General features: G+C 37.2%; 1 protein-coding gene across 1 annotated transcript in view; it reads left to right on the top strand.

The window, feature by feature from the left end:
* The window catches only part of SPATA16 (spermatogenesis associated 16), a 212957-nt gene that overhangs the window by 34410 nt on the left and 154220 nt on the right, over window positions 1-24327 (top strand). The window contains exon 3 of the mRNA XM_055110879.1: window positions 216-286. Within this exon, the coding sequence (XP_054966854.1) occupies window positions 216-286 (71 nt within the window). The remainder of the gene's footprint in view (window positions 1-215; window positions 287-24327) is intronic.

The following is a 24327-nucleotide window of genomic DNA, read 5'->3' as shown; positions in this document are numbered from 1 at the left end:
AGAGAGAGAGAGAGATTTTCATCACACTCAGTGCGGTTCCCTTGTTTTGTAGAAATTGTTATGAATACCTAGAACACTGGATTCATATATACTTGAATGCCACTACTAAAATATATTACATATCTATAAATAAATATCTTCTAGAGTGTTGTTTGGGTGGATGATGATGATAGTGATGATATTCACCTATGAATAATTGATCATTGATTTTACAGAGCAAATTACGCCAAGAAATCAACCACAGTTTATTAAGTCACTACAATGTCACTGTAAGAGTGACATTGGGGTAAGAGGATGTGATATGACAGGGCTTTGGTTTTCAAGGAATTTGAGTCAGGTTTTAGAAAGAAGTCTTATAATGGTAAGACAATTAGAAATCTATTAAGTGTTCAGTGATGGGCAATGGCTGTACAGAACAAAGGCTTAGCATGAGAAAGTTCAATGGAGTCTATGATATACACAATATGAACACAAACTGTGTGGCAGGCACTTTATCTATATTAACCTGTCTAATTCTCACAACCAACCAGTGGGTTGGAAACTCTTATTATCCTTATTAAAGATACATAGATTAAAATATATGAAGTACCAATGGAAAAGATAGGATTTTGGAGTGAACCTCGAAACATAAATAGCTAAATGGAAAAGTAGGGAGGGAGAGGGGAAGGAAGATGAGTATGATGTGTGAAACATTACTAGAAGGATGGTGAACTTGGTGAAAGAAGGATAAAACAGAAGGGCAGCAAAGTGATGAGCAAGCCAGAGAAAGACATTATCATAAAATAAGGGTGGATAGATAGAGTGAGATTCTGGAGGATCTAAACCAGGAAGAGGACATTGGAATTGGTGTTGAAGGCAATAGGTGAGTTCTTGGGCAGGAAAGTTATGACAAATGGATCCACTGGGAATCAGCAAAGGACATAAAAAATATTTATTGAGTAGTTACTACATTAGCAACATTGTGCTGGTTACTACAGGAGCTACAGGGAAGCATCGGATTTCAACCCCACAATCATAGCTCCTTATTTATTCTTTAGTTACATCTAAAATATAGTAGACATTTTATTTGCCATAATCCATGTGTTGATTTTAGGGGAAAACAGCTAGAGGGGTAAAGGTATGAGAGAATATAAAGAGAAAACACCAAGGTAAAATAGGAAAGAATTGGTTGTTGCTAGGGTAGTAAATGCAGGGAAGAACAAATAGGGAGAAATAAAGCTGAAGAAGCTGGCAGGTTGTCAGGGGCCATGCATGCCTTCTGAGATTTTATGCAGCAGGCAACAAAATGCCTTCAGAAAGGATCAACATGGGGAATGATGAAGTCTAATTTTTAATTTTGCTTTATCACTCCAGTGTATATATAGAGAAAATATAGTATTCAGTCTCTGTGTTATTACCCATTGCTGGGTTGTAAAATCAATTTAATGGATTGCAATCAGCATTATGTTTAATTGAAATCATAGAAAGGAATGGAATAGAATAAAAATTCAATACAATAAAAAAATCAGAGTTCATTGAACATTGGAAGGTAAGTTTTACTTTGTAAAAACTTTGTTACGTATCCAGATATATCTCTATCTATCTATAAATAGAAATATAAACACAGAGGAAAAGAGAGAGAGAAAGGAAAGAAGGAAGGAAGGAAGGAAGGGAGGAAGGGAGAGAGGGAGGGATGAAGACAGGGAGGGAGGGAGGAAAAGAGGGAGGGAGGGAGGAAAATTTGCAGAGTTAGTGAATGCAACTTTGGATATATTGCATGTGAAGGCTGCTGGCAAGCCCAGTTGGAGCAGCACATTTGTTAGCTGGAAACATGCCGGAAGCACAGGGGAAAGTTCATGACCAAAGACAGACATTGAAGGGTCATCAGTACCTGAAGCCACCTGAACTGTAAAAGGAAAATAAGGATGAGGAAAGAATTTTGGAGAAGTGTGAATAATTCAGAAAGGACTATCTCTGAGACTAAGAAATTAATTGAGAGAAAACTGTAATACGTTACTCCTCATGGACTCGAGGTTTTGAGGAAATTGCTAGTTACAGAGTTTCTAGAAGTAGCAGTAAGAGTAAAGAATAACCTGTTTGACTGTCAAGGGTCTTTGGAGAGAACAATTTTAATGGTTATCACTGCAACCCAACCAGGAAGACTCCTTTCTCAAGAATGGGTCTGAACACCCTCTAGTTTAACAAGCCCAGGGATGAAATAGTTTTGGCCTGAAAAGTTGGACTAACTATGTTAACTATGTGTTCAGGATGCCAACTAAAACTTAGCAAGCATAATTTTTACTGCAAAATTTTATGTATTGGCACAATTAGTCTTTGCACTCATTATATAGTGGAGCATATGATGTAGTTTCAGCGACTCATGTTAAAAGAATAGATCACCATCTGAAATTAAAAGCTGACTTTATTGTTTGTAATCCAGGGAAAACTGGTCTTGCAGGGCACTGCCTTTCTGAACAAAGCCAACTTCCAGAAGCAAAATTAAGTTTGGAAAAAGAAGTGGACAGCATGACTCATAGAATTGCTGTAAAAGGAAAATAGAAATGGGACAGTAGCCTAAGGGAAATGCAAAATGATGGGCTGATTTTCAAATTCTTTCAGAATATGAACCCTGGCCATTATTATATTGAAAGAGTCCATAGAGAGAGGGAATAAGTCAAGAAAAATATGATTGAAAGGGTGAAATCTCTAAGAATGTTTAAAAGGATGGGGGTCTGGAGAGAGATGGAAAGATAAATTATATAGCTTGGATGTCCCCTCCAAATCTCATGCAGAGATGTAATCCTCTGTGCTAGAGTTGGGAACTGGTGGGAGGTGTTTGGGTCATGGCTTGGTGTTGTCCTCAAGAGAGTGATTTCTCAAGAGATCTGGTTATTTAAAAATTTGTAGCACCTCCCCCTGACTTGCTCCTGCACTCACCATGTGATGTGTCTGTTCCTGCTTCACTTTCCATCATGATTAAAAGCAACCTGAGACCTCACCAGAAGTAGATTCCAGCACCATATTTCCTGTAAATCCTGTAGAACTGTAAGCCAACTAAACCTTTTTTTCTTTATAAATTACCCAAACTTATGTATTTCTTTATGGCAATGCAAGAATGGCCTAACACAGAAACTGGTACTAAGGAGTCGGGCACTGCTATAAAGATAACTAAAATTGTGGAAGCGACTTTGGAACTGGGTAATGAGTAGAGGTTTAAAGAGTTTGGGAGGGCTCAGAAGAAGAAAGGAAGATGAGGGAAACTTTGGAACTTCTTAGAAACTGGTTAAATAATTGTAACCAAAATGTTAATAGTGATATGGACAGTGAAGTCCAGCCTGATGAAGTCTCAGATGGAAATGAGGAACTTTTTGGGAATTGGTGCAAAGGTCACCCTTGTTATGCCTTAGCAGAGAATTTGGCTGCATATCTGTGGAAGTTTGAACTTAAGAGTGATGACCTAGACTATCTAGCAGAAGAAATTTCTAAGCAGCAAAGCATTCAAGATAAGGCCTGGCTGCTTCTAACAGCCTGTAGTCAGATGCAGGAGCAGATAAATGACTTAAAGTTGCACTCTATATTTAGAAGGGAAGCAGAGTATAAAAGTGAAAAATTTGCAGCTTGGCCATGTGGCAGAGAAAGAAAAAGCATTGTCAGGAAAGGAATTCAAGCAGGCTGCAGAGCAACCACTTGTTAGAAAGATTTGCATGACTAAAATGTAGCTAGGTGCTGATAGCCAAGAAAATGGGGGAAAGGCCTCAAAAACTTATCAGAGATCTTTGTAGCAGCCCCTCCTATCACAGGCCTTGAGGCCCTGGAGGAAATAATGGTTTCATGTCCTAGAGCCAGTGCCCCACTGCCCTGCACAGCCTCAGGACACTTTTCCCTGCATCCAGGCCATTCCAGCTCCAGCTGCGGCTCAAAAGCCCTCAGGTACAGCTTGGGCTGCCACTCCAGAGGGTTGGAGCCATAAGCCTTGGTGGTTTTGACATGGTGTTAAGCCTGTAGGTGTGCAGAGTGCAAGAGTGAAGAAAGTTTGGCAGCCTCTGCCCAGATTTCAGAAGATGTATGGAAAAGCCTGGGTGTCCAGGCAGAAGTCTGCTGCAGGGACAGAGCCCCCACAGAGATGCTCTGCTAGGGCAGTGCAGAGGGGAAATGTGGGGTTGGACCCCCCACACAGAGTTCCTACTGGGTCACTGCCTAGTGGAGCTATGGAAAGGGGGCCACCACCTTCTAGACCCCAGAACAATAGCACCACCAGCAGCTTGTGCCTGACACATGGAAAAGCATCATGCACTCAACTGTAATCCATGAGGGCAGCCACAGGGGCCTAACCCTGCAAAGCCCCAGGCATAGAGCTTCCTAAGGCCCTGGGAGCCCACCCCTTATATTGGGATTGCCATGGTTGTGAGACATGGAGGCAAAGGAGATTATTTTAGAGCTTTAAGATTTAGTTACTTCCTTCTGGGTTTCAGACATGCATGGGGCATATAGCCCTTTTCTTCTGGCTGATTTCTCCCTTTTATTTGAGATACTTACCCAGTGTCTGTACCTCCATTGTATCTTGGGAGTAAATAACTTGTTTATATTTTACAGGCTCATATTGGAAGGAACTCATTCCCAAATGAGATTTTTGACTTTCGACTTGGGACTTGGGACTTCTGACTTAATTCTGAAATGAGTTAAGACTTTGAGGGATTATTGGGAAGACATTATTATGTTTCTTTAATGTGATAAGGACATGAGATTTGTGGGGGCAGAGGTGGAATGACACAATTTGGCTGTCTCCTCCAAATCTCATGTTGAGATGTAATCCCTAAAGTTGGAAGTGGGGCCTGGGGGGAGGTGTTTGGGTATTGGAAGTGGATCTCTCAAGGATTGGTGCTGTCCACACAATAGTGAGTGAGTTCTCATGAGATCTCGTTGTTTAAAAGTTTGTGACACCTTCCCCTACCCGTGTTTCCCCCACCAACTGCTCTGGCTCTTGCCATGTGACATACCTGCTCCTGCTTAGCCTTCCACCATAAGTAAGAGCACCCTGAGGCCTCACCAGAAGCAGATACCAGCATCATGCTCCCTGTAAAGCCTGTAGAACCATAAGCCAATTAAATGTCTTTTCTTTATAAATTACCCACCCTTGGGTATTTCTTTATAACAATGCAAGAATGACCTAACACAATAATATTTGAACATATAAGAACCTGTGCCATTGAGATAGGAAGAGTTCTTTGGGCAGAAAATAAGTTGAGAAAATTCTTAGCTTAAATGTATTTTAATTGAATTGAAAGCAAATGAGGAATTTGAGACTTGAAACCCAAGATTAGACAGACTACAGAGAGAAATTATATAGGAGGTGAGTAGGAATAAGGGGAAGGGTTCAGGACCTCTCTAAGGAAAGGGATCATGAATCTACATGAAAATAAACTGCAGTTATATGATTTTGTCTAATGTCTCTCTGAGAATCCAAAAGTTTTTATTGACTCAGACTTAAGGTTTTGATGAGAAGAATGAGAAGGGAGAACCATTAATTGTGATTAATGATGACAGGGTAGTTACAATGGTGGATTGTGGGTCTGGGCTGGGTAGGAGAGGACAGAAGAAAGCGTCCAGTGAAGAGAATGCATAGTGGTTCAGGGACTAAAGATGAAAGGACAGATGTTGGAGGATATGGGAGTAAAAGAGATGAAAGGCTTAGAGGTTTGGTCCAGGAGTAGTACTCTTGGATCTAGAGTATAGGTTTTGAGAGGTTAAGCAATTTCATGGGATTGGGTTGCTAAGCTAGAGGGGAGTTGAGGAGATAAAAATGTGAAAGGCCAGGATGTTAGAAGATTCATTCACAGCCAGATATCTGAACTCACTCAGATGATGTCAGGACAAAGAGCAAAGATGACGATAATCCAGGTGTCAAGTCTTAGTAAATGAGGGAAAATAATTGGAAGTCTGGTAGGTGACAGGGTTAGCAACAGTAGAATATATAGATGACATAGTGTTCTGTAATATTGTACTGAGGGACAGGAAAGGCAAAAACCTCCATGTGACAGAGACTGTAGGGGATGTGGGCTCCTTTGAGAACCCAGCTTAAGTTGAAAATGGTGGAGAGAATATTCAAACCTTTGATTAGGGTATGGAGTAATTTGTTTACATTGCCCTGTACATGACAGTGAGCAGCAGTGAGAGGAGAGATTTCCAGCACAATTGGAATGAGGCTTTTGGAGTGTCTCATTCAAAGAGGGGGTGAAACATGCTTGGGGCAGCAAGTATTATCCCCCCTACCATTCCAATTGGTCAATGATCTAGGCCAGGTGAGGTCAATATGTAATCCACTTGCACTGGAAGTCTTCTTCAAAGCTCAGCAAGCCCTAGCCTGAAGGAAAAAAAGAAAGGAGTCTTTCATACCCAGTAAAGTGTAAGGGTAATTTTCTTCCTTTAGTTACTCACACCTCTCCTGCATCATTTTTCCTATGTACATGCAGCACTAATAGAAAACCTGTGAGGTTTATTAGAATTATGTAAACTGCTATGAAGATAAATTGCTTTTGTAATACACCTTTAAAGTTAGCAAGGTTGTTTGTATATTTTGACATGTTCATTTATATTTATTGAATTTTTCTCTTGTTGTTGATATTTGAAACATTACTAAATAATTGTTTATGACCACTTCAGAGGAAACATACCAGTACATATAATGGTAAGCACATCTTTTTAATGGAGTAGCTACCCTTATTTACCTTGTGTTTTTAAAATTAATTGTACAAATTGATAAACAAGAATTTACTCTGTGTGTGTGTGTGCTGTTTATGTGATCTGTGCTTTTAATACACTCTATTTTGGATGTTTCCTAGAACTGGCTTTGAGATAAGGATGATAATTATTTGTTGGCATGTACAGTTTTAAACACACAAATAAATATTTTAAAATGCCAAGCAGAACGATGAAAAGTGAAAACTAATGAAACAATATTCACACTTTCTGATGCCTTTATAGTGTGTCAGTGTTGAAAGCTGGTAGCTTCACACCAGCTGGTTTTTTTGTTTTTTTTTCAATTATTTTATAACTTTAAAATTTCATTCAGCAATGGACCAAAAAAAATATACCCAAGCTGGTTTAAAGTAGCTCAGCCCTAATACTAGCCTCAAATTATAAATGAACTGAATATCCTATTACTTATTTGGGTTATGAAAACAGCAATCAAGTATCCACTTAAGCAAAAGAAGTCATTGAAATATTGTGCTGTGATATTTGAGGCAACAGGAGACCACTGCTGACACTAAGGGGCCTGCTCAGCATTTCTGGCTCCCATAGAGAGGTATCCTCACAGATACTTTAAAACTGAGTTATTGTATATTTCTCTCAGCTTTAGTGGCATGAACACTGGGAGTGAATTCTAAAACAGGTCCCAGACGGCTGTTTGTGGGCTGATTAATTTAGGCACAGTTCTTCAAAGAAGCATTCAGAGAACACCAACTTCTATGTGGGGACTTCCATTTAGGGAATCACACAGTTGCTGCCCACTGCCACTTGTTAATTTAGGCTGTGAAGGAGAAATATGAAAAGATTAAAATGAATCCCAGAGGCTTAGCTGAAGCTAGAGAGGGGCGTAGGTGCCTGTGATGGAATTTTGACCTCTCCATAAGTGCATGCTGATGACAGGAAAAAGCACAGTGGGATTCTTGGGTAAATCATCAGCTCACCCCCACACAACATGACTATCACAAGGAGATGTGCTGTGCCACTTGTTGCTTTTGTTTTATCCATTTTAAATTACTCTTTCATTTTTTGAATAGGTAATATATTTACACAGTTCAAAATTCGAGGTAGAAAATTGTATAGAGTAATGGCTCCTTTCTATCCCTATTCTCCAACCACAAAATTTCCCTCCAAATGGGCAAATGTTGTTCATCTTTTAAGTTAATAAATATAAACAATATAATAGTACAGTAGTCTACCGTTATCCTCAGGAGATACATACCAAGACCCCCAGGGGATTCCTGAAACTGTGTATATATAGAAACCAAATTCTATATATACTATGTTTTTTCTTATACATACATACCTAGGATAAACTGTAATTTATAAGTTAGACACAAGAGATTAACAACAATAGCTAACAATTAGAACAATATGCTGTAATAAAAGTTATGTGAATATGGTCTCTCTCTGTCTCTCCCTCTCCATCTCTCTTTCTCTCTCTCTCTCTCACTCTCTCTCTCTTTCTGTCTCTTTCTCCCAAAATATCCTATGGTACTGTACTCATCCTTCTTGTGATGATGTAAGAATGCTTGTGTGATGAGATTAAGTGAGGTGAATGACCTAGGCATTGTGAAGTATTGTTATGCTACTATTGACCTTCTGATGTTATGTCAGAAGGAGGATTATCTACTTCAGGTGATCCTGAGTCATCAAGCCATGACAAAGTCAATGGTTGGATATGAGAAGCAGACAGTGTTGATGGTTGGGGATCCTTGATAGTTGAAGGTTTTTGGTTTTTTGTTTGTTTGGTTGGTTGGTTGGTTTATTTTTGCCAAATCCTTTTGAAAGAACATTGTAATCTGACATTATTATCTCTTTCTTTTTAACTCATCAGAGTGTTGCTGCAGAGGTTGTAATCCTTTAGTGATCATATGGGTGGCTTTAATGCTGCATTCTATCAGAAAATAGTATTCCATAATTTTTTCCTTTACTATCTGTGCCATTAGAAGCACCATGGCATATTTTGGTAAGAGCACATTGCTGATTTTACTTCAGTTTCTTCTTTTTCACAGTCTTCTGTCTGTAAATGACTCAACAAGCTCTTCTAATTCTTCATTTTTTAGCACTTATCAATGGCCTTCAATATGCTCTTCCACTTCTTCATCATGCATGTTGGCAAATCTCTCCCTATCACCTTGTCTTGCTGCATAAATGATTTTCCTAACTTCCATTTATCCCCAAGAGGCCTTTAAAATCATTCACAGCTTTACTCTGTAAGTTCTTCCAGAAGGCATTTATGATTTCTGGTTTTAACTTATCCATTGCAGCTTTGGTAAATGTTATTGCACCAGTAATAGTGAATGATTTACAGCATGACATTGTCCAGATTAGGGTCTACATCAATTGCTGATTAAGTGAGATAAAATACCAAGTGCGTGCACGTGGCCTTGATGAACTGGATGATGCCCTGGTGAAGGGGCTGAAAGAATGAGGTGGTATATGGAGTTAAAAATACAGCCTCAACATTTTCATTTTAGTGGCAAACAGATTCAGGATGGCTGGGTACATTGTCTATTATTAATAGGGCTTTAAACTCCAACTCTTCTTTTTCCACGTTTTTTTTTTTCACTTCTGGGATGAAGGATTGGTGGAATTATTCCATAAACAAGATGGCTGTCACCCACACTTTCTGATTATGTTGCCAGAACAGCGGCAGATAATTTTTGTTTTCATTTTTTAATAGTATGTGGGTGCTTCTCTCTGTTCACTGTGCCTGGCTTTACAATATGCCCTGCAGCATTGCTACATAGTACCAAAATTAATTTGTCCTTCCATGTTTTATGCCCCTGTGCTTCCTTTGCACTTTGACAAATGCATGTTCTACTGGATATTTTCTTCCAGAAGATCCAGGTTTCACACAATTGAAGACTGGCTTTGTTGAATGGTATCTTTTGTCCTTAATAAACTTTTTCAATCTGCTGGAAGTAGAGCAACAGCTTCTTCATTGGCAGAGGTAGCCTCTCCAGTAATCTTTATAATTTTCAGTTCAAACATATTCCTGAATCTGTGTAGCCATCCCTTACGTGCAGTAAATGGCTTGGTGTCATTCATTTCAGGAAATCCCTTGCTGAAGCCTTTGTATAGACTCAATGCTTGCTGACGCAACATGTTGCCATCAGTCAGAACACATTTTCTGTTCATGCCTTCCACCCACAAATGTAATGCCTTTTTCATTTTAATTAAGCACTTATCATGAACTATGGCCATAACTTTTGCAGTTTGCATAACTTTTGCAGTTTGAGGTGCTACAGCAAAACGAATACAAATTTCCTTTTCCTTCTTCACAATTTTATGGATAGATTTGTTCTTACCATAGATCTCAGCAACCTCAGTATATGACTTTTTTTCTTTCTTAAGTTGAGAACTTTCACCTTTTGACTTAAAGAAAGTACTTTATGGCTTCTCTTTGGCATACCTGAATTGCAAGCATCACTACTCTTGCACTTTGAGGCCATTAAGTAAGTAAAATAAGGGTTACTTAAACAGAAGCTCTGTATGCCTGGACAGTCAATCTGATAACCAAGAAGGCTACTAAGTGACTATGTGTGGGTGGCATCTAGAGCATGGATATGTGAGACAAAAGGATGATTCACATCCCAGGAATGATAAGGCAAAACGGTATGAGATTTCATTACACACAATAGTGTGCAATTTAAAATTTATAAATGTTTATTTCTAGAATTTTCCACTTAATATTTTTGGACTGCAGTTGACCATGGGTAACTGAAACTGCAAAACCATGGGTAAGAAGGGACTACTGTATATGATATTCTTTCTAAAACTTGATTTCTTTTTGCTTAAAAATAAGTGTTAGTGGTTATACTTTATCAATATATAATAAATTTCTTCCTTTTTATGATTGTATAATATTCCATCATGCTAAGGATACATATTCCCTATTAATAAACATTTGAGTTGTTTCTGGTGTTTTGCTCCTAGAAATAGTGTTGTGATAAGTCACCTTGTACACATGTCATTTTGCATGAATACAGATATATCTGCTGAATATATTACCTAAATTCAAATGAAAGAGGTTGCATATTGAAATTCAATAAATATCACTAAATTACACCCCTATCAGCTGTGTATTAGAAGGTCTATTTTCCTTTATTCTCACCAGTTTATCCACTTTATTCTTTCCTTTATTCTACACTGGTTAGTGTATTACTAATATTTTTTATCCTCTCCCAAAATAATAGGTTTAGAAAATCAGAGTGTAAGACAAATCTGCATTTCTCTTATTATGAATTGAGCAGCTTTTTCTACATTTCAGAGTCATTTGCACTTGCTTTTCTGTGTATTTCCATTTCTATGTCTATTATTTCACCCCAGTTTTCTAATGGGTTTCTAAGTGATTTTAAGTTCAAAACAAGTTCAAAAAGTCCCTTTTGGGCAAGTAAGTTTTCCCCTATGTAATTCTGGTAATTCTTTGTAGAGTAGTAGAAAATGACTTCCCCTTTTAATTTCTGTTTAGTTACAAACTTGCATTAGAACCCGATTACCATCCTATGATAGTGCCAGTGCTGACCCAAATGCCCATTTCTTAAGGTAACTGTCTCTAAACTAAAGCACATGTTCATATTTTCAAGAAATGGGATAATAGTTTAGCAATAACATTTATTAAAAATATTTTTAGTCTATAAAAATCAGAAAGCTCTTTATTAGTAGTAAGGTTCTTATATAAAGGCATTATTTCTTTTATATAGGGAGATTGTAAAATCTATAAGGGTTCCTTTGGCAATTTAGGAATTGTTTATTACTAGAGCTTATAACCTTTTAGATTTTGATATAGTTTATAATGCACCAAGTCTAATGTCATTTCTCTTAAAAATGCTTAGAGGAAAAGTAAATATGATAGAAGTTAATAGCTAGATAATGTAGGTTTCACCTAAAATATTCTCCAATAATACATTATATGAGTAGCATGTGGTAGCACAGTTCTATTAATTCCGGGTGAATGTTTTCTTGTTAAATTTTGTTTAAAGTGCTACATTTTAATTTGTCTCTGATATAAACCATTGATTTCAAATAGGAAAATAATTTGAGTCTTCCTACTATGTATTTACTCTATAGCAAGAAATATAAAGACTGTCAATAATGGCTTAGTCAAATATGATACCCAACTTGGAATTATCTCTGACTGGTGGCAATGATTGATAGAAGGGATATATTTCTTCCATGACATCAGAAAACCTATGCTGAACTTTGAGTACAGAATATCTCTGGTAATACCGTAAAAAAATGGAAATTTATAGATAGCTGACATATACATAGGTAGATATTTACATTGTTTTCATTTATTCTTCACCTCTAAGAGGTAAAGAAGAAAAGAAACTTGACTTTCATAGCCAACAAAAAATTAATAGTTTTTTTATTATTGTCTGGAAGTCCCTTTTATTCAAATGTTTGGAGTTATAGTTTTAACTCTGGTTTGCTTTTTTGTTTTGTGCTTCTTTGTTTGTGTACTTAAGTTAGCATTCATTAAGTGTTTAGTTTATGCCAGCACTTTATTTACCATACTCCTTCAGTTCCTACAATAACCCAAAGAAGTAGGTCGACCATTAGCCTCATTTTGCAAATGAGGAAACTAAGGCTCTAAGAAGCCAGATAACTTGATAAAGATCACCCTACTAGTAAGTAGCAAAGCTAGAGCTTGAACCAAGCATATCTGTTTCCAAATATGTAGTAACTATGACCACTATACAACAATGCCTATTTAGCAGTAGAGCCCTTTACAAATAAAATTTTACATAGAACCATGGCTGATATTCAAAATATTTTATAATCGACATAGCCAAATCACTGAGTAGCCAAAAAAAGGACACACATTAACGTGAACATGTGCTTACAACCAGGTGCTGAATATAAGCTCAATAAATTTAGGAAGATAAAATGGAGCTGCTCTGAGGCTGACTGGAGATGGCCAGGGCTTAGCCCTATGGCCTGCCCATCACAATCTTTCAGAAGAAGGTCCTTCCGTCTCCATTACCCCTCCCAACCTTCACTTCATGGAAACCAGGATTTGACAGTAAAAGCCAAAAAAAAAAAAAAAAAAAAAAAAAAAACAACAACTCCCGTAACACCTTATTTGCATCAATCCATGATCTATTAGAATAGCTTACATGCTCTGCATTTGTATTCTTCATGAATACCTGAAGATAAAGATACAGATTAATCCAAAAACCTTTAAAATATCTTTTGACTAGACCTGCCCTGATTCTAAATTTTCTAGTATTATTTCCTAGGGAAATCTCTCCTTGTACATTTTGGCAAACACCTGCTGGGAAATATATATCTATCCTTTATGGTCATCTACTGAATCTTCACAACTATATGCTTGAAATTCACATTTGGCTCAAAATTACTTTCCTCTTTAAAGCATTACATAAACAGTATCATGTCCAACAGGGAATTTGGCTTTAAATATTTGTAATTCATTTATTTAAATACCTACCAGGCAAACTATATAGTGGGACGGTGACCCTTGGATGTTGTTCTTATGGTGATAAAATTGGACAAAATATACAGAAAAGAATGCAGAACAAGCCCAGCAATTATGAAAATTCAAATATTTGTGCTTTGGTTCATCAGTGATTAAGCCAGATTGCACTTTTAATTATTTTTCAGAAGGTACTTGTGGTGTGTTACTATACAAAGAAAACAACTGAAATAAGAGTTAAAGGGATGCAAAAAAAAAAAAGAAAAAGGAATTGAATAAAGAAGGAACAGAGAGAGCAGCACAGGAAAGAGGAAAATGAAGTAAATCAGAAAAACTGCTCTGTGCTCCATAGCACTCCAAATAAGCACAAAGTGGTATTCTGTGCTTACTGGGAGCTAAGATAAAAAGAGAAATGGAATTTATTTAGCTAGCTCCCATTTACTCATTTACAGGAATACTGACCCATAAGAAGAAATAGTCTTTTTATTACTACTGAGCTGTAAAAGAATTTTGTTACAGGGGAATTGTGTAAGGAGTGACAGTATCAATACCTTTTGAGGTTATCTATTTTGGCATATAAATATACTTTTAGAAGCATGCTATATACAATAGCGATGGCCCAATTTCTGTCTCAAATACATAACTTCTGCAGGCTTATTTTACAAGTTCTTGGGGTGTTTGCATGATGAATATGATTTTAATCCTTATAGTATCATCATATACATAGTAATCTTTTAGAAGTTTTTATTTCTTCATTCAATGTCATTCAAAACTTTTTTATTGTGTGCCTCTTCTGTGCCAGGCATTGGGTTAAACTCTGGGGATATAATCCAAAGCAGACATGTTCTCTCCTTTCCAGAAGACTATAGTTCAGAAATGAGAATGCAATGGAAATAAGATGTGTAAACATGCTCCAGTAAAGGAAGAACAATGTACTGTGACAGTACATGGCATCTGACAGAGTCTAGAGCTGTGCTTCCCACAATTTTTATTTCATTTATCAGTACCATTTTTTAAAATAAGAGTCAACATAGCTTGTCGTATTTTGTTAGCAAAGAAAGACAATTTTTTAAATAGAAACTACTATCTTCTAACAACACCATTTCATTTAAAGAACATTTTAAATTAAAAATGTAAGAAGAACATAGTCTTAGAATTGGGGATAGACTTTCACCCAAAACAGAAAGAGACAACTGTCAATCATAACTTGAAACATATATATATATATGTGTGTGTGTGTGTGTGTTTTAGGTGCATAAAAATTACAATAAAACTGTATTTTAATTGCAATTTGTGGAAAGTGCTACAAAAAGGAAATCAGTACAATGATAGAGAATAACAGGAGGGGACTACTTAGAAAAGGAAGACAGGAACTCTCAGAAAAGGCAGAATATTTAAGCTGAAATCCAAAGGATAAGCATAAACCAAATAGGCAATGAGAAAAGAAACAAAACCTTTTTTGTCTGAAATGTTTAACACTGTCTCCTCTGTATTCGTTTTCTGTGGTTAACTAGAAATTTCTAACAAGTTACCACAAATTTAGTGGCTAAAACAATACAGTTTATTATCTTACATTCCAAAATGGGTCTCACTGGGCTAAAATCAAGGTGTTTGCAGGGTTAAATTCCTTGGGTAGACTCTAGGGGAGAATCTGGGTTTTGGCTTTTTCCAGCTTCTAGGGACCATCTATAATCTTTGGCTGTTGGACCCTTCCTCCGTCTTCAAAGCCAGTTTGACACTGACTCTTCTGTATCCCTATTTCACATTCAAAGAAACTTTGTGATTATATTGAGCCCACTCCAATAATCTAAGATAATCTGTTTATCTGATTAGCAACCTTAATTCTATGTGCAGCTTTCATTCTCCTTTGCCATGTTGCATAACATAGCCACAGGTTCCAGGGAGTAGGATATAGACATCTTTGAGGAGACATTATTCTGCCTATCACAGCCTCTGGCTAATGCAGAACACTTTGTGCTAAATTGCTTTCTTCTCAATTACTGGCTCGTCAAGAACTGTGAAGACTATGAGATATTACTTGACTTGCAAGCTGACAAAATAGCTTGCCAGAGTTCATGGATGGCAGTATTTAAGAGATGGAAACTCCTGGGTCACAAAGAATATTATTGCTGATGGCACCACAAGCAGTATGAGCATCAGCATATTTGCATCAATTCTGCTTATCCCCAAATCTCACAGGGTTGATCCAGATGGGTCCTGATGAATGGTTGCACACAACAAGGATTGTGCAGGAGAGGAACTTCAAGCTTAGGTAACCCAGATCTTTTATAGTGGGCAGTAAGCATGCCTGTCCTTTTTTATGGAGGGAGACACTACCTGCCTCTTCCCAGGCTATTCTCTATATAAATATTCTGGAAAAGATAATCTAGAACAAAGAGTGGTTACTGTCTTGTTGACAAGACATGCAAAAACTATAAAGACCCATGGAAAATTATGCTGCATCTTTATTTTATAAATAACCTGGCCTATAGTTTCTCAAACGTAGGGGCTAGTTCCTTCAAAATCATTTGAAAATCAATTGGTTTTATCTGAAAAGATTTGATTTCCTCTCTTCAAATACCATTTTTCCACCTTCTTGTTCAACTCAACCTTCATTTATTAATACATTTCATTTAAACATTTTTCTAGCACTTAGAAAAATGTCTTGCAAGTGTTCCTTATTACTCTCTTATCATTGGACAATTCTATATGAAAATATGTTGACTTTTTGGCTACAAAAGACAGCTTGACCTCATTTTACAATGAGGAAACAAATATTAGCAAATTCATTAATTAGGGTCCTGATACAAACAGATAATTATGAAGAAAAACCAAGAGCCAATATTAACTTGATGTGAAATGTCAGTAAGAAGTGGAAAGCAGACAAAATAATTTCTACACATTAAATCCAAACCTATTGGAAGAGCAAGTAATGACTGCAGCAAGTTAAAAAAAAAAAGTCAAATAAATAAATGATTATATTTGACATTAAAAGTATAAACATTTATGAATTTACTAATAGGTCTATTCTCTCTTCTTACTGACATTAGTCTACTAAGTTAAAGCTACTGCTTACATATGTTTTTAGTTTTAAGGACAAAGAAGATTACAAGAAAAATATTAAGCTATCTAATGATAAAAAAGGAGCTAGGTCAGAAGAAAAAAGAAATATGCCCTATCATATTTGTGCAGAAGTGATGGTGGTAGACATATATCAGAAAGACATATTCTTTGAGCAACTTTTTTTTCCCCAGAAGCTGTAATATGTAAGGTGAGTTGTCAATGTCCTCCCACCTAATAGGCCTGAAACCAACATTAAGATGTCAGATCAAGGGAAAGTTAGCAGTCTTTATTCAAAAAAGAGAGGTGCCCAGAAGCAAACTAAATTGTATTTATACTCTACATGTGTAGTGATTACATACAATCTTGCCACTCTTCTGGTCCCATTCATGGCTCAGAAAAAACTGAAGTAAAGCACCATCTCTACTTTTACCATATCCCTGTGTTATCACAGATCGTTGGTCCTTTGTTAAATTTATCCATTTGAATATACTGGCAAAGAAGCACTTAGGAGTTGCCAAGGAGCATGACAAACTGCAGCAGCTTTTCTTGACAGGTAAAATGCTACCGCAATTCAGTGGAAGGCATTTAGGAACTGCAATCAGAAAACCTGCATTTTTAATCTGGCTCCCCCTCAGCTGATGTCTGTGAGCTTTAAGCTTCAATTTCCTCATTTGCAAAAAAAGGATAAAAATATGTTACCCTATTTCTGATCTCAGGGTGATGCAGTATTTGTGGAAGCGTCAAACTCATAAATGTAAGACTTTAGCATCATTCCATTCTTGCATTGCTGTAAAGAAATACCTGAGACTGGGTAATTTATTGGAAAAGAGGTTTAATTGGCTCACAGTTCTGCAGGCTGTACAGGAAGCATACCAGGCATTGGCTTCTGGGGAAGCCTCTGGAAGCTTACAATTATTGTAGAAGGTGAAAGGGGATCAGGCACATCACATGACAAAAGCAGGAGTAGGGTGGGGTGAGGGAGGTGCTACACAACTTTTAAACAGTCTCATGACAAGCCACTCACTATCATGAGAACAGTGCCAAGAGGAATGGTGCTAAACCATCCATGAGAAATCTGACCTCATGATCCAATCACCTCTCACCAAGCCCTACTTTCAACATTGGGATTTACATTTCAGTATGACAGTTGGATAGGGACACATCCAAACTATATCAACATTTTTTCTGGGATTTCATCCTCTTTGTTTTATTTTGTTTCAGAATTTTCTTTGAGGTAGTTCTTTAGCACCTGTTAAAAGCAGGCTTTTTAGTAGAAAATAGTATCCAGTTGAAAAACAAGAAGTGTATTATAATCCACAATTTACAACCTGCTCAAGTCAGAATTCCTGAGCAGTTGTCATAATCTCAGCCACGGCTTAGGCCCTGTCTTCCAGTAAGGGCCCATGTGCTGAGTCCTGGAGGAGTAGTGCTTCCGCAGTTTACCAGCACCTTCCCGTTTCCTCCTGCCTGGTGTTCCAATCCCTTCCTTCATCCCCATTATTTCCAATTCAGTGCTTTTCTCACTCCCCATCTCAACAAGGTTCACCATAAGAAACCCCTTACAAGGTACAGCTCCTCGTCCTCGTCGTTCACATTCCTGACACAATCCACCACCACCATGTCTTCAGGTCCCCTCAAGTCACAGGCTCCCCTTTTCAGGGCCTCCTCTGGTTCATTTTCCCGCAGAAGCTAATGGGCCCTTATCCGTATCTTCACTGACTGCTGTCACTGATAACAGGCAATCATGCACTCCATTACAGCTGTTAACTCCTCACAGTCACTGCCTCATCCACTTCCCAGTTATTTCCTGAAGTTTCCTTTCAGGTACCAATTTCCTCAGCCATCCTCAGATAAGAACATTTGTATAGTGAAGCTAAAATAAACTTGCAGAAGCCATTTGATGTGGCCTCCTGCCTCTGGAGGAGAAGGAAGTGCACCACAGAGGACGCATGTCTTCACATCAGTGTTTCCTCTACCTTCCATTCACAACCAGAAGAGAATTATTACTCTGAAATAAGTTCTTCCCCTAGACCCAAACCAATTCTCTATGAATGTATTCTGAGCCATATTTTCCCTCTTTGATCTTCTCTGGAGAACCTATCTCTTATTTAGGCATGAGAAATCGGGGATCTCAAAGTTCAAGGGTCACCTGGTCCAACTACACATCTGCTTTATAAAATACCATCCCAGCCAGTGGGTCATACAGCAGGAAAGGGAATTCAGTTCATTCTGGGGTGGTCCGTTCATCCTTGGACAGCTTTGACCAGGAGAAATGCTTAACCTGAATTCACCAAAATCTGCCTTCCAGAATATTCCATTCTCTGTTTATAATCCCAGCCATCACAACAGCTTCAGTGTTCAATACCATCTCATTTCTTCCCCAGCCCTTGCACATGCTCCTACAACACAGTAGGCTTTTAAGAAACATTTGTTGAGTGAGTAAATGAATGTTTATGTTCTTGCCTATGGGAAGGCACTTTGTATCTAGGACATCCATGAAATATAATCTGAGTTTTCTCCAGGCTAGAAGTCCTTAGCTCCTTTACTCATTTTTCATAAGGTAAGTTTCAAATTTAATACCTATACAGTTCCTTTCCTCTGATTTTTTTCCAGCATGTCTAAATCCATCTTGGTAAACACCCCAAAAAATTAAACATACACAAAAAAATACATTTATGTATATACAAATCTATATAATCATAAGTGTGTATAAAATTCAGCTTAAATACACACATATATGTGTAAAAATTCCATATAAAATATGTTTCTAAATAAAGCTACATCAAGGTATACAGCATGAGTAAACAAAAACAAATTAAAATAAGTATCATTAACTTATAAAACTATGCTTTGGCGACAAGGTGCAGTGGCTTACACCTGTAATCCCAGCACTTTGGGAGGCCAAGGTGGTCGGATCATGAGGTCAAGAGATAGAGAGCATCCTGGCCAACATGGTGAAACCCCGTCTCTACTAAAAATACAAAAATTAGCTGGGCATGGTAGTGCACACCTGTAGTACCAGCTACTTGGGAGGCTGAGGCAGGAGAATTGCTTGAACCTGGGAGGCGGAGGTTGCAGTGAGCTGAGATCACACCACTGCAGTTCAGCCTGGCAACAGTGCAAGACTCCATCTCAAAAAAAAAAAAAAAAAAGAAAAGACAGAAAGAAAGAAAGAAAGAAAGAAAGAAAGAAAGAAAGAAAGAAAGAAAGAAAGAAAGAAAGAAAGAAAATGCTAATCATCAGATTCTCCAAGGTCAAATTGGAGAAAAAAATATTAAGGGCAACCAGAAAGAAAGGTCAAGTCATCTACAATGGGAAGCCCATCAGACTAACAGCAGACCTCTCCGTGGAAACCCTACAAGCCAGAAGAGATTGGGGGCCAATATTCAACATTCTTAAAGCAAAGAATTTCCATCCCAGAATTTCATATCCAACCAAACTCAGCTTCATAAGGGAAGGAGAAATAAAATCCTTTTCAGACAAGCAAATGCTGAGGAAATTCATCACCACCAGGCCTCCCTTGCAAGAGCTCCTGAAGGAAGCACTAAATATGGAAAGGAAAAACCAGTACCAGCCCCTACAAAAACACAATGAAGTACACAGACCAATGACACGATGAAGCAACTACATTAACAAGTCTGCAAAGTAACCAGCTAGCATCATGATGACCGGATCAAATTCACACATAGCAATATTAACCTTAAATGTAAATGGGCTAAATGTGCCAATTAAAAGACACAGAATAGCAAGCTGGATAGAATTAAGACCCATCAGTGTGCTGTAATCAGGAGACCCATCTCACATACAAAGACACACATAGGCTCAAAATAAAGGGATGGAGGAAACTTTACCAAGCAAATGGAATGCAGAAAAAAGCAGGGGTTGCAACCCTAGTTTCTGACGAAATAGACTTCAAACCAACAAAGATCAAAAAAGACAAAGACGGGCATTGCATTAACGTAATGGGCTCAATTCAACAACAAAAGCTAACTATCCTAAATATATATGCACCTAATACAGGAGCACCCAGATTCATAAAGCAAGTTCTTAGAGACCTACAATGAGACTTAGAGTCCCACACAGTAATAGTGGGAGACTTCAACACCCCACTGTCAATATTAGATCATCAAGACAGAAAATTAACAATGATATTCAGGGCTTGAACTCAGCTCTGGATAAAGGGGACCTGGCAGATATCTACAGAAATCTCCACCCAAAAACAACAGAATATACATTCTTCTTGGCTCCACATGGCATTTGCTCTAAAATTGATCACATTATTGGAAATAAAACACTCCTCAGCAAATGCAAAAGAGCTGAAATCATAAGTCTCTTAGACCACAGCACAATCAAATTAGAACTCAAGATTAAGAAACTCACTCAAAACCATGCAACTACATGGAAATTGGACAACCTGCTCCTGAATGACTTCTTAAATAATGAAATTAAGGCAGAAATTAAGAATTTCTTTGAAACTAATGAGAACAAAGAGACAGTGTACCAGAATCTCTGGGACACAGCTAAAGCAGTGTTAAGAGGGAAATTTATAGCACTAAATGCCCACATCAGAAAGCTAGAAAGGTCTCAAATTGACATCCTAACATTGCAACTAACAGAACTAAAGAACCAAGAGCAAACAAACCATAAAGCTAGCAGAATACAAGAAATAACCAAAATCAGAGCAGAACTGAAGGATATAGAGACATGAAAAACCCTTCAAGAAATTTATGAATCCAGGAAGTGGCTTTTTGAAGAAAATAATGGAATAGATAGACCACTAGCTACATTAATTAAGAAGAAATGAGAGAAGAATCAAATAGACATCATAGAAAACCATAAAAGGGATATCACCACTGACCCCAAAGAAATACAAACAATTGTCAGAGAGAATACTATAAACACCTCTAACCAAATAAACTGGAAAGTCTAGAAGAAGAAATGGATAAATTCCTAGATACATACACCCACCCAAGGTTGTACCACGAAGAAGTTGAATTCCTGAATAGACAAATAACAAGTTCTGAAATTGAGGCAGTAATAGTCTACCAAGCAAAAAAAGCCCAGGACAAGGCAGATTTACAGCTGAATTCTACCAGAGGTACCAAGAGGAGCTGGTACCATTTTTTCTGAAATTATTCCAAACAATTGAAAAGGAGGGACTCCTTCCTAACTCGTTTTATGAGGCCAGCATCACCCTGATACCAAAACCTGGCAGAGATACAAAAAAAACAAAAAAAAGAAAGAAAGAAAGAAAGAAAATTTCAAGGTCAATATCCCTGATGAACATCAATCCAAAAGTCCTCAATAAAATCCTGGCAAACTGAATCCAGCAGCACATCAAAAAGCTTATTTACCACAATCAAGTTGGCATTATCCCTGGGATGCAAGGCTGGTTCAACATATGCAAATCAATAAACGTAATTCATCACATAAACAGAACTAAAGACAAAAACCATATGATTATCTCAATAGATGCAGAAAAGGTATTCAATAAAATTCAACATCTCTTTATGTTAAAAACTCTCAATAAACTAGGTGTTCAAGGAACATACCTCAAATAATAAGAGCCATTTTTGACAAACTTACAGCAAATATCATACTGAATGGGCAAAAGCTGGAAGCATTCCCCTTGAAAACCAGCACAAGACAAGGATGCCCTCTCTCAATACTCCTATTCAACAAGGTATTGGAAGTTCTGGCCAGGGCAATCAGGCAAGAGAAAAAAAAAAAATAAAGCATATTTAAATAGGAAGAGAGGAAGTCAAATTGTCTCTGTTTACAGATGACATGATTTTATAATTAGAAAACCCCATCATCTCAATCCAAAAATTCCTTAAACTGATATGAAAATTCAGCAAAGTCTCAGGATACAAAATCAATGTGCAAACATCACAAGCATTCCTATACACCAAAAATAGACAATCAGAGAGCCAAATCATGAATGCACTCCCATTCACAATTGCTACAAAGAGAATAAAATACCTACAAATACAGCTAAAAGGGAAGAGAAGGACCTCTTCAAGGAGAACTACAAACCACTCCTCAAGAAAATCAGGACACAAACAAATGGAAAAACATCCTATGCTCATGGATAGGAAGAATCAATATCATGAAAATGGCCATAGTGCCCAAAGTAATTTATAGATTCAATGTTATTTTCATTAAACTACCATTGACGTTCTTCACAGAATTAGAAAAAACTACTTTAAAATTCATATGGACCCAAAAAGAGCCCACATAACCAAGACAATCCCAAGCAAAAAGAACAAAGTTGGAGGCATCACGCTATCCAACTTCAAACCATACTACAAGGCTACAGTAACCAAAACAGCATGGTACTGGTACAAAAATAGACATATAGACCAATGGAGCAGAATAGAGAACTCAGAAATAAGATCACATAGGTACAACATCTGATCTTCAACAAACCTGACAAAAACAAGCAATGGGGAAAGGATTCCTTATTTAATAAATGATGCTGGGAGAACTGGCTAGCCATAGGCAGAAAATTGAAACTGGACCCTTTCCTTACACCTTACACAAAAATTAACTGAAGATGGATTAAAGACTTAAATGTGAAACCCAAAACTATAAAAACTCTAGTAGAAAATCTAGGCAATACCATTCAGGACATAGAGACAGGCAAAGATTTCATGACAAAAACATCAAAAGCAATTGCACTAAAAGCAAAACTTGACAAACGGGATCTAATTAAACTAAAGAGTTTCTGCACAGCAAAAGAAACTATCATCAGGGCAAACAAACAACCTACAGAATGGGAGAAAATTTTTGCCATCTATGCATCTGACAAAGGTCTAATATCCAGAATCTACAAGGAATTTCAACAAATTTACTAGAAAAAAACAAACAACCCTATTAAAAAGTGGGCAAAGAACGTAAACAGACAGTTCTCAAAAGAAGACATTTATGAGGCCAACAAACAAACGATAAAAAGCTCAACATCACTGATCATTAGAGAAATGCAAATCAAAACCACAATGACATACTATCTCATGACAGAATGACAATTATTAAAAAGTTAAGAAACAACAGATGCTAGCAAGGCTGTGGAGAAATAGGAACACTTACACTGTTGGTGGGAATGTAAATTAGTTCAGCCATAGTAGAAGACAGTGTAGCGATTCCTTGAAGACCTAGAACCAGAAATACCATTTGACCCAGCAATTCCATTACTGGGTAGACACCCAAAGGAATATAAATCATTCTATTATAAAGATACATGCATGTATATTTAGGTTGATTCCAAGTCTTTGCTATTGTGAATACTTCATTGCAGCGCTATTCACAATAGCAAAGACATGGAATCAATCCAAATGCCCATCAATGATAGACTGGATAAAGAAAATGTGGTACATATATATGATGGAATACTATGCAGTCGTAAAAAGGAATGAGATCATGTTCTTTGCAGGGACATGGATGGAGCTGGAAGCCATTATTCTCAGCAAACTAATACAGGAATAGAAAACCAAACACCACATGTTTTCACTTATAAGTTGGAGCTGAACAATGTGAACACATAAACACAGGGAAGGGAACAACACACACTGGGGCCTTTCGGGGAGAGAAGGAGGAAGGAGAGCATCAGGAAAAATAGCTAATGCTGGACTTAATACCTAGGAGATGGGATGATCTGTGCAGCAAACCACCAGGGCGCACGTTTACCTATGTGACAAACCTACATATCCTGCACATGTACCTCAGAACTTAAAATAAAATAAATAATAAAGTTAAGTATATGGTCTATCTTTTGCATTGTACATTTTTCACTTAAAATTAGATTGTACAAAATTTTCATATTATCATTCATCTTTACTATTATTATTTCATTGGCTTAATAGTACTCTATCAATGTGATATAACTATTTCCCAATTCCTGGTGATTTAAAATGTTTCTAGTTTTCTGTCTTAGAAATGTTGTTAAGAATATTAACATAAGTATTAATTTCTTCCTAAGTATCTTGCCAAATTTTAAAATCTTCCCTTCTTCCTATTATCATTTAAAATAATTTTTCATTTTCTATGTGGATGAGTTTTGTTTATATGTATGCTATTTATTTCCAATGTTATAACAGGGT

The sequence above is a fragment of the Pan paniscus genome, chromosome 2 (assembly GCF_029289425.2).
Source record: "Pan paniscus chromosome 2, NHGRI_mPanPan1-v2.0_pri, whole genome shotgun sequence".
In the NCBI taxonomy this organism is placed as follows: domain Eukaryota; kingdom Metazoa; phylum Chordata; class Mammalia; order Primates; family Hominidae; genus Pan; species Pan paniscus.
This window is presented reverse-complemented; position numbering and strand designations above follow the sequence as displayed.